The sequence below is a fragment of the Teleopsis dalmanni genome, chromosome 1, assembly GCF_002237135.1.
Source record: "Teleopsis dalmanni isolate 2A chromosome 1, ASM223713v2, whole genome shotgun sequence".
Taxonomy (NCBI): domain Eukaryota; kingdom Metazoa; phylum Arthropoda; class Insecta; order Diptera; family Diopsidae; genus Teleopsis; species Teleopsis dalmanni.
Genome location: NC_051846.1, coordinates 208,321,475 through 208,333,963, shown reverse-complemented (window position 1 = coordinate 208,333,963; position 12,489 = coordinate 208,321,475). Strand labels below are relative to the sequence as shown.

General features: G+C 30.7%; 1 protein-coding gene across 4 annotated transcripts in view; it reads left to right on the top strand.

Moving 5' to 3' along the window:
* The window catches only part of LOC119671616 (cAMP-specific 3',5'-cyclic phosphodiesterase), a 147,640-nt gene that overhangs the window by 40,459 nt on the left and 94,692 nt on the right, over window positions 1–12,489 (top strand). Inside the window, exon 1 of one of the 4 annotated variants that reach the window (XM_038082343.1) lies at window positions 7,285–8,182. The exons of the other annotated variants lie outside the window; for them this stretch is intronic. Within the exon in view, the coding sequence (XP_037938271.1) occupies window positions 8,130–8,182 (53 nt within the window). The 5' untranslated portion in view covers window positions 7,285–8,129. Of the gene's footprint in view, window positions 1–7,284; window positions 8,183–12,489 lie in introns of those variants that run through there. 4 annotated transcript variants of the gene reach the window in all.

Here is a 12,489-nt window from a genome sequence, read left to right as displayed (position 1 = left end):
GTTGGTGACCTTAGATCGGCACCTGATTTAACCCCCATAACCGCCTGATGTTCAATCATAAACAACCACACACACACACACACATACATATATACACACAAGCAAGTAAAATGCAAAGCTCACGAAACCAAACACCAAAGAAAGTGTAATATTAAGCAGTGGAGACAGCATCATTCATGCATGTCATTTTTGCTTGATGTATTGATGAGTGAAGTTCTTTTAAGTTTATTTTCAATATTTTAAAGCTATTATGAAAGACTATTATTACTTGAATAATCTTTAAATATTAAATAATTTTTGTCCCACATAATGTTTTGTTAACTGCTTGGTATATATAAAACATGAAGCGTGTTTGACAAGCATGTTTGACACTGTGTAAAATCAGCAACGCTACTCCAAACTCTGACACACAAATATTTACGTCTCGTTTAAGTTAGTAAAGTAAATTCCCTAAGATAGGCTTTAAGAGACTTTTTAGACTTTTTCCAAACATAACATTTTTTATTTAATAGAATGTCAAGCACACACACACGCACACTGTACAATTATTGCTTCTCCAGCATTACAGCAATACATTTACTTTTTATAGGTGCCCACTGGGCATATCCTTCGTCTTTAAGCAAATCCAAAGGCGGCATATTAAATTTATGTTTATTCCTCAGTTTAGATACCCATCGCTCCTCGATTTCATACAGTGCGGCTGTTCAAATTCGAAATGCAAGCAACCAAAACAAGCACTACACATTTTAAAATTGTGTTGGTGTGAGTTTTTAGTGGAAAATAAAAGGAGGTGTGTACACTTGACATGCATACAGTTATACAGTTATACAGTTTTGTCTATTCGAGCTACTTAGAGGCTAGAAGCTAAGTCAACCAAAGCACTTGGTACTTGGCACTTCCCACACTGTTCCGCAGCGCCCTGTGCGCCAAGTTGCTCATTGCCATCAGGCTCATAATCATTAACATCATCAATTTGTGACATTGAATCGGTCTTGTCTCCTCTCCTTTGTGCGTTTTTGTTTTATGATTTGTACTTTGCAATTTGTAAGCGAAGCGCTGAACCGGAAATAAGTGGTATTAAAGGAAAGCGTATAGAGTTTTTTTTTTTTTTTCATATAATGAATTTGATATATGTATATATTTTTTTTTACTCTGCTTTCATTTAGTCTTTGTTTTTTTTTTGAATGGTTTAGAAATGTACAGAAGACATTTTCCTGTTATTTTAACATTATTAGCAATGTTAAGTGGAGTTATTGTCTTACAAGTTGTGTTAAAATTAACATAACTTTTAGTTTTGTTTAACGTTTACTGCAATGCATAAATGCGCTTGTAACTGCCACTTCACAGCAATAACAATAAATTAAGCCAAACCATTATAATTGCAATTTACACGGCATGTGTACCACTCAACGCACACTACACACACACACGCACACACAACGCAACGCAACGCAAACAACAACGACACAAGAAATTATAACAACAATTTGCCATTTTTGCTGTTGTTAAATTTTCCTAGAAGTGGCAACACCTGCTCGTTAACTTCGCCTAAATGTGCTGCAATGCAAATAAAATCTATGCTCGTTAAATTTATGCTCAATTGCAATAGAAAATATATGCACTCACACGTACACGCACACATATGCACAGCCTGAAGCTTAGGTTTTTAGAGGACAAAAGAGAGCAAAAGAAAAAGCAAATATGTAAACAAAAATAGCTGTTCCCACGTCGACCGACGCCTACGCAGGCAATAACAATGAATTTGTACTATTAACTGCTACACGCACGCAAGTATCGAGCACAAGTGGCTGCAAGTGGCTGCTAGCGGCGTCACTCAAACACATACGCCGCTGCTCCAAGTCGTTAGTGTACAATGTAATTAATTCGTTACTAGTTCGGCTTACTAGTTGGCTACAATGTTGTTGCTCATCGGCTTCATTTAACATAATTCACCATCGTTTTTTACGGTTGTTGTTTTTTTTTTTTTTGTTGTGACTTCACTCCTGTAACTATTAATGCCACGGATTAAGCACTTCGTTATAATGTCACCAAGTAAGGCAAGGACGGCATTGCAATTTTGTGGAACAACTTTATGATATCTCGGCTTTTAAGGAAACTAATCATTTTAATCATACACTCAATAAGTAGTCGAATCCTGTGACATAAAGTGCTACCATATAAGTCACAATGAATTAATTTTTAGTAGCTTTGAATCTTCGAATGAAGGAAATGTTTTGATAATAAACTGGAGAATTGAAATTGATATCCCCAGGTATTTGACGACAACAGTGTCCACACAAGCATTACTAGTATCTAATAAATCAGCAGAACTTTTTACGAGTACCGAGGATAACTGCACTCACCGAATAATAGACACTCTCTCCTGCCCTCGTTAAATCACCATTGAATAAAAAGATCACTGACTAACTCTATAATCAAGTGGAGCCTAATCATTACATTCTTATCTCCGAGACCTGGCCAGTCAGTACACCTTTTTAAATCAGTACACCCAATGAAAAATAATTATACACAGAATATAATAGACATTCTGCCCTCCACTCGTTATGTAATTATCAGACAGTAAGAACGGAATAATGAACAATTTCTTCTGCCCGCATTATGTCCTCATTGGATAAAAATATGTTTGACTAACTCTAAACAATTTAAAAGCATGTTGAATACAGCCAATACTTTCCGGTCTCTGGTAACTAGCAAACCAGCATAGATTTTTCAGGCCCCAAAAAATTTATATTATTATAATGGGATATATATACTATCCCATATATTATATATATGGGATACATTTGCCATTTAGTGCATTTCTTGGAATTCCACCAGAAGATGGATGGCACCCGGAGAAGCATAATGGCACCGAGAAAATAATAGACATGCTTTAATCTCCTTGTAATAAAATCTCCTTGTAATAAGATTTTTCGCTAAGTAGAGTCCAGCCAGTACTTTCGTGTCTTTGATGCAGCAAGTCAACATGGATTATTGAGACTCTCAAAAAATATATATTTATATAATAAATAAAATATATTTGCCTGAAGCACGATTTACTGCCTCTCTATCTGAAAAATAATAGAATTTTCAAAGTTTCTTCTTCTCTTATCTATATAAAAGGGAATTATTAAATCAAATCAACTATTATATATTTGGTCTACTATTATCAGTCCATTAGATTTAAATATTTATTCAAACTTTAAAAAAACACAAGAATCTACATATAGAATTTTATATACCAGAAAATATTGCAATATCGTTCGACATTTGTCCAATTGGTTATGATAGGTTAGGCTGTCACAATGAATCTTGAGATCCACTAATACTGAGAGACTCATTGTATTTCTTTGTAAAACTGTAAGGGATTATAATCAATTTAATATTATGATAAAGCTTAATATATTTTAATAAGGAAATTAGCTAATTACTTAAAAAGACTCTACTTAAGAAGACTCTAGTATGTTTAACCCATCTTACCCATAAGCTAAAAAATTATGAAGAATATACGGCAGGAGTCACGACTTAAGGAATACGAACATTAACGCAAACAGAAGTGTGGGTTGTTTTAACTAGAAAAGATTGTTTTTATGGCAATTCTCTTTTAAAGTATTTTTTGTAAATTATATTATCAAACGTCAATAAATAGCAACTTTCTGACTCCTACTATATTATCTTGAAGATCATATTGTCATAAACAAATCTATCATATAACCTCTCTTATTTACTCCATTAAAAAGGAACTTTCTGACTTCCAGGATATTTTTCTGACGATTATATTGTCAAAGAGAGATCGATTCTCCAATCCTCCTTGTTTACGCCACCGAATAGAAATTTTCTGACTTCATTTATGGCTTCCTGAATGGCAGTGGTGCGTCAGCAATCCTCATGATATCCTGATAGCGTAAAAATTCCTGATAGCGTTGTGACTGAAAATGCCATTTAATAAATCTCCTGTTTTTCCTTATATTGGAGATACTTAAGAGAATATTTAATCTGATTCAACAGTGAAATGCCAATTCTTAGCCTTTGAAGATTCAAAATTATTAAAGGCTAAATAAATGTTAATTCGTATCCTTTAAGGATTCAAAATTATTAAAGGCTAAGTAAATAAAATTAAAAATTTATTTCATTCTTATCAAATAACAAAAATTTCGAACAAGGGACATTAACCAAAATGCTTAATCTTTAAGGTCCTTTAACGGAAACAGTGTAACGCGTTTTATATTCCTTTTTTGCGTGTAAAAATGTCCGTCTAAAATTAGAAATCTAAAAATACACTTCTAAAGGTCATCTCCATTCATACATTTTGGAAAAAAAATCAAAAACTACAAAAACTGAATGCATTTTGGAGTTGTCCCTAAAAATGCGATAAAAAATTAAAAATATTTTTACAAATTGAACTTCCACATTTCGAACGTAAATCCTTTAATGGAATGAAGGAGTTCTTTAAAATACTTTTTGTATTTTAAACTTTAATAAAAACTTAAATACTACATCGGTACTAACCAATTCAAAGAGTGTTGAGCCAACCTTTCTTGAAAGGTTGGTATATAGCTTCAGCTACATTAAAATAACTTTATATATAATTTAAAAATGAATAAATAATTTAAAAACTTGAGACTTTCGATGGCTTCCTAGCCCTATATATGTGACCATTTAACTCTCAGATTTCTGTTCTTGCTTTTTATTTTTTATTTGAACTCTATCATTATCTGTATATGAGTGCATAAGTCATCTTGCTCTGGATATATAACCATTCGACTCTCAGATTCCTGTTCTTTTTTTTGTTTTAACCATATCATTATCTGTATATGAGTGCTTAAGCCATCTAAGTAGGTCTTCTCTCTTGTAGTTTTGACAGCTACCTAGCCCTATGTATACGACCAATCAACTCTCAGATTCTTTTTATTTTAACCATATCATTATCTGTATATGAGAGTAATGCTAAGTAGGTCTTATGGTTTTAAAGATTTACATTTCTAGCCACAAGATATTAATTTCAAATTCCTTGTAACTTAACTATAACTTATTCTATTCTATTAAAAATTATTTTCATTACTTTCAAGGAAGTAGTTGAAAGAAATATATTTAATTTGAATTGTTTAATAAACTAAAGTTATGGAAGCATTCACCCACAATGTTTTAATATTGGAAATAGCTTCAACATAATTATTGGGCATCATTATAAAAAAAAAAAACTAATATAATAAACAATTAATGAGATTTCGTTTACAAAAAAAAACCAATCTTAATAATAATTATAAACTAATGATCATTAAAAATGTCAACTAAATTAAATTGAATGCAAATTAATTTAGCTATCGGCTATGCATCTTCTGTTATCAATATTTTATCAACATAGATAAGAGCTCGATTCACCATACTAAATTCTACTCAACTAACGCAATTCACGTTGAGTTCTCACGTCGTATGAAAATGCATTGTTTGAAAAAAATGTCGGCCGAATTGAAGCTTTTGCAAAACATAAACAAACTTTGCTCCACAAATAAAAAAGTGAGCGCGCACAGTGCCAGCATAACCCAGCAAAGAAATCAACAAAAGAAGAAGAAGAACAAGCACACAGAATTACAATGCAATATAAAACCCATGCGCACTTAAACCAAAATTCAGAGAAAATAAACAAAATACCAAAGATAAAACATATGACAAAGAGAAAACTTGAGCGAATGCGAGTCATTGGAGAACCACAAACAACATTAAGCAGAGCGCAAGCAAATCTTCAGAAATAAATGTGGGTTGTGGGCATGTATACAAATTTGCTGAATGAAAATAAAAACAGAAACAAAAACAAAAACAATAACAATAACAAGCAGAAGAAGAAAAAAACAATAACAACAAACACGTTTTACGTGACACTGGAGCATTTGAGTTAGTGGGGGAAACAGCAGAGCAGGTGCAGGATAAACATTTTTCATGAGATATGTTTGCATGCACAGCTGCGTTGAGTGCTTTGTTTAGAGATATTCAGCATGCCAATGTGGAATTATGTGTGTGTGTAAACTTAATCGGCATGGTAAGTAGTTAGGTATGGTGAGGTTGGGTGATTGCAGACAGCTCAACACAGCTCAGCACAGCACAGCACAGACATGGCAAATAAAAGCTGCTACTTATTGCTCTTCTTGTTGTTGTCGTTGCTGTTGTTGTTATCGTTGTCGCTATTGTATTATATTTGTTTTTGTTTTTGTTTTTGTTGTTGTTGTTGTTTTTGTTGAATACTACCATTTTCCAGCTTAGTACAATTTCATTCAAACGCTGGCGCAGTCAATCAGTTGTGGAGACTGTTTGGACTGTTTTGTGTGTTTCTCGCTGTGGCGCTGGTAACACTAAAATATAAGCAAAATGCCAACGAATTTTTAGTATAAAATTTAATATAAAAAAATAAATGTTAATTTAATGTTAAATGCTTAAATAAAAATAAAAATAAATATAAAAATTTTTTTTGTGTGGAAATTTTAAAAATAGTAAAGTGTGCAATAAAATTACTAGAAAAAAAATTGTATGTATTAAAAATAATCTGTGTGCATATCAAACCGGAAGCTGTGAGTGCGTGCGTGCGTGCGTGCGGGGAAGATAAAAAGTTTTGTATTCGTTAGCAGCATTGGACGAGACACCGCGTGGGTATGTGTGTACGCAGACAAAATAAAATCCTTGTATAAATGTGCATTTAGTGTGAAAAGTAAGCAAATGTCAAATTTTTCACAGTGTAAACACATGAGCCACTACAACAAATCCTCCTCTCCACTTCCACTTCCAGTTCAATAGCACAAAAACGCTTAAAGTGAAAGTTAATTACATTATTGCAATAATCAAATAAAATCTTTGCACTGAGTGTCACAAGACCACCGCGGGACGGTGGGTTCAGAAGCAAAAGCTAGCAGCTAGCAAAAAGCATGTAAATAAAATATGCACAAATATTTACATTGAAATGTATTTAAAAGTTAATAAAATAGTAATTCATAAAGCCTAAGATCCAATCGACTGCACACTAAATTCTAAATAGTTATTGTATAAGTAAATAAAAAGAAATCTTAGTCAAAAAATGCATTTGTAGCAATAAAAATTTACATAAAAATAAAATAATAAATGTCATTTGCAAAAAAAAAAAAATTAAGCAAAGTTAGTTAAAAAAATATTGAAATAGTAACCAAATAATAATATAACAAAAATAGAAAAAGAAAAAATAAAAAAATGTGCTGAGCTTATCTATGAAAGCCAAATAAAGAAGTGTATAAAAACAAATGTGGAGCTAAAACAGATAAAGTGAAACCGAAAATAAATTTAAAAAAAATTTGTTGAATTTATTAAATTGCGAAAGCAAAGCAAAATATACTCGCCCACATGTTTCTGCATTAACGTTGAAAGATTCAAAACCTGAAAGGACCGCCGCCATTACTGTGGCGGCCGACACAGGAACAACAATAACTAAAACGCAGGATCCAACAAGAGCACCAACACCGCCGACACCACGACCAACAACAAAACCAACAACATCACAGGATACAACAACAGACCCAAGATCCAAGCAATTACTTAAGGCCACAACCAAAGTGAAGAAGAAGAAAAAACAAATCTCATTCGACTCACCACAAAATTCACAAAATTCAAAAAATTCCCAAAACTCTCAAAACTCACAAAAGTCACAAAAATCACAATATTCAATCAATTCTGATTTATCAAAAAAATCACAGCAACAGCCACAACAACAACTACAACTACAGCAGCAACAACAACCGCAACAGCAACAACAACAACAACGTAAAAGTAGCATTAGTAACAGCAATAATAGTAGTAACAATAGTAAAGCAAAACACAAATCAACAAAAAACACAAAAAAATTAGCAAAATTCCTTAAAGCCAGTTCACCATATAAAGCACGTAGGAAATCGTCAGCAGCTTCGATTGTGGAAACGGTTATAGCCGCTGCTTCAGCTGGAGTTGGTGTTGGTGTAACGACAAAATTACAAACAACAACCACCGATTCGATATCAGTGACAACAACAACAGCGGCAAGTGCAGCGGCAGCAGCAGCAGCAGGCACAGAACAAGCAACAACAGCATCTGTGACACCAACAACGTGGTGCGGCGGTGTTAACTTTTTGGTGTATATGGTGTGCTCATTCTGTTGCTGTTGTTATAATTTTCGCAACTCACCAACAAGGTAAATTCTAACAAATAAATCACGTACGTTACAAATAAACGTTACGATATTAAATTATACATAGAGATAATATTATCATATTTTCTTATAATATACAATAAATAAAAAGAAAATCTTCAACAAATAAAATTATTCAATTTGATATTTTAGAAAAGTACTTCCAGTATAAATTTAAATATCTTCGATTTAGCCTTCGTTTGACCACACTTTCAATGCATTGTGCGCTAATAAAGCGCCTGTCAAACGAAATTTTGTCTACCAAAGAATTGTTGTTTTTTTTTGTTTTTGTTTCTGTTTTTATTTCTGTTATCTATTTTACTATGATTCTCTCTTAGCAGTGTGGTGTGCTCAATTTTAATGTACATAACTTTTTTTAGTGACTTATTTTAGACTGTGTTTAAAATAGCTAATCTACCGACTATTTCTACTGAACATCTCTCGTTCTCACGCACTCCGCTGTTGTGCTACGTCTCTCTCTCTCTCTCTCTCGCTCTCTGTTTCTTTCTCTGCTTACAATTATGCTGAACATATTATTATGTTTATGTTGTTCTCTTTTAATAAAATAGAATCTGCAATTGCAGTCGCTGTGTGCATTGTTGTTGCTCTTGTTTTTCTGCACAAAATTGTTGATTTCAACACAGCAATAGAAAGTAGAAAAAATTTGCAATTATTTTTTTATCAAATTTATTTTTAATTGAAAATATTAAAAATTTTAAAAATATTAATTAATTGTAAAGCAGAAAAAAAAATATTGAAAACAGAATATATAACATTGTTATATTTTTATTTTTTAAAGTAATGCAATCGTAAATATAAATAAATTAATGTATGTAGATAAAATATGTTGAGAACTTACTTTTTTTATTCAGAAGCAAGAGTTGCCCTTAAAAAAAGTTATATTAAACCTCATTAATGGTCTAACATAACAAGCTCCCTTTCAGATTCTGTGTAAACTGGCCTTTTTGTGAGATATAGTACTACTTGCATCTGTATGAATCAAAGGCTATAAATAGGTTCATCACCATCAACAAAAGTTTTATCATCCATTGCGGCCTAAACCTACTTAGCAAGCTACTCTTTAATAGCCACTATTTCTCGCAGCCTTTCTCCAAATGTACACTTGTAATATTCTCAAATCGGTTTTTAGGCTCTTCGAACTTACTTTTTCTTGGTTATAATCTTTTAGGTGTTTCTAGAATATCATATGTTTGTATAATCTCCAGATTTTTAAAAATAGACATTCTATTGCTATACCATCATTCTTTGTTTTTTCCTAAAACACATTATTTTGTCATATTCTATAAATAAGTTGGTCGCTTTATGTCACAGAGCTTCTCGTCAATCAATACGACTAAGTATCACTCATCGCTTCCAAAGAGGATATTACCAGCAGATTTCCCGAGCTTACCACACCAATACTTTTATAACGTCTTTTTTTAAATATTTTCTGCTAAAACTAGATCTAAAGTGTTTCATAGTATATAATAGTGTAAAATTGCCGTGACCAGTCCTTATATGACTATCTGTATAACCTAACCTTTACATGGATTGTCGAAATCCTTTTTTCGCTAAATTGGAAATACTGTTTTTTCAACTCACGTGGAATTCAAGTGAGTCACATTAACAATTAAAATAGCAGCAGTAAATAAAATTATTTATATCACCTTCAGCACCTGGAACACTGAAATATTGGTGTATGCCTAGGCTTGTGCAGAACCAAGCTTAAGTTATTAATCGTCCCATTCTTTAATGCATTTAGCAACACTTCCAATAAAAGTATCAGTCAGTTACTTGCCTTTATCAATGAGTCTGACTGGTTTTAATTTGCCCATTTCTACTCACAATTATAAGCAATGTGGAATCAAATCGGCTTTCTTAGCTGACTGTGGAGGATTCGTTCCATTTTTCACTTCACACACTTACTCTATCCAATTTAGATAAATCAAATTTTATGTATATCAATATATAATTTTATATTATATCAAATTTAGATAATATTTTAATATAATATAAATAATAGTAATAAACTAAATATTAAACGAACTATAAATTTTTTATGTACCATATATATTCCATTAAATTTTTAATTTTAAAGTTAAAAACTTACTCAACTTAAGGAATACATTTTTTAATAATATTATTTATTCAAATCGAACGTATTCTAATAATATATACATACATATATATTATTTATATATATATAATTGTAAAAGGTATATGTATATTTAGTTAAAGTGATTTATTTTTTGTTTTGTTTAAGTAATTTATTTTATAATAACAAAAAAATAGAAAAAAAAAATTTTAAATTTCAACACTCGCTTCCTTGTTAAACTTCTGCTCCGACAACTAAAATCATTAACAAAACTAGCTGAGCTGATTGACTTAAAACACACCATAACAAATTACAATTAGTAGCCATCAATCATCCACTCCAGCACAGATATTCCGAAATACATATTAAATAAATAGTAAAAACAGTTTCGGCAATTTGTTTAGTATTACCCATACTAAAATTTAGTACACACACTAAATGCGAAATTATCTGTTGGGGCAACAACAAATTCCGAGCATCGGGCCAAGAGGAGCTGTTGCCCGTAAAGCATGTGACTTAACAACGCTCTCTCTCGAAAAGACAAAATATATAACCAACACAAAAATAAAGAAAATAAAAACAAACGTAAAACCAAAAATAAAAAAATAAATAAACAACACAAATTAAATAAAACCACAAAATCTAAACAAAACAACTAACAAAAGAAGCAACAAAAAACTTACTACTAGAAAAAGAAAATAATGAAAAAAACAAAAACAAAAATCGCTGATGATGGCTTTCCGTAAACAAAAGCGATTCCCATTCACTTGCTGTGCCACCACTCCAAACATTCAGAATTTTCAGAATATTCAGAACATTCGCAGGCAACGATTTAGGATTTTACTACTTACCCCTCGTACGAAAGTGGACCATATTGGCAAAATGGCGTCGAGAATTTTGCTATTAATTCAAGGTGTCAAAATGACAGCCGTGAAGAATTAAAATGTAATAATTTGATATTATAAAACATTATGAAAAATGTTAAAAAAATATATGTTTTATAGAAAACTGCATTAAAATTAAGAATATACCCAAAAAAAAAAATTACTAAAATATTTTTAGTAGAAATGATAGAAGAAAAAAATATATATATTATGGAAAGTATGTTTATTAAAAATATTAAACATTTTATTATTAGGTAATTTATAATATAAACATAAATTTTTTGGTTATTACTGAACTTAGTTCATTTTTTTAACAAATAAAAAATATTAAATTAACAACCTAAGTCCGGTAATAATCAAAAAACTTATTGTAACTTATTGTAAATAACAATTAATCATAATATAAAGATTTAATAATTTTAAAAAATTAATAAAAGAGGATAGCATTAATATTAAAATAATAAATTTAGTAAAAATTGTACACGAAGATCCGGATAGTATTATTATCAAATATATTGCTAAAAAATGAAAATTCCCTTAATTATATATGAATAAGAAAAAATATTAAATAATATATATATATATATATTTGTTCAATATAGTTTGAAATAGTATATATAGTAAAAATATTATTCTATAATATTATTTATAATTTATAAATTGCTTTATAGTAAAATAAATTTAAAATTGAAATAAAACATCTAGTACTACTACTTACTTACTTACCTAGTTGGTTATTACTGACATGAGTCGTACTTAGTCTCGTCGAGTAGCATCCACTATATTCATAATGATTATATTCGTAAAAATCAATTCTTATTACTCACACACACACATATATAATTAAAACCTCTTCAACTATTCAAGCTTCTTATAATTGTATATGCCACTAAAACATTTTAAACCTTTTTAAAACCTTCTATGAACTTCTATCAACTGCTCTTATTGGGGCTTCTACTGTACTTATATCTCGAACTCTGTTTTTTTGCTTCTCTATTAATGTTATTTCAGGAATATTTAGTTCATTTCAGTTTACTTCTAAGTTTAGCTGGCACTTCCGGGCAATAACTAGTTTGAGGGTTCCTTGCAATATTTTCATTAGGGTCACGAAAAATGTTATCAATCCAATGTTAATTACATTTACAAATTTTCATAAGGTCAACTGATTGTTTCTTCCCTATTATTCATTATTTTCATTTCAATTACTTTGTTCTTATTTACATTTATATATTTTAGAAGTCTTTTAAAGAAATAATAATAATATAATTTATTCCTTAACTTTTCTATTGACACCTATTAAATAATGCTTTCCGCAGTATTTCTTTTTTCAT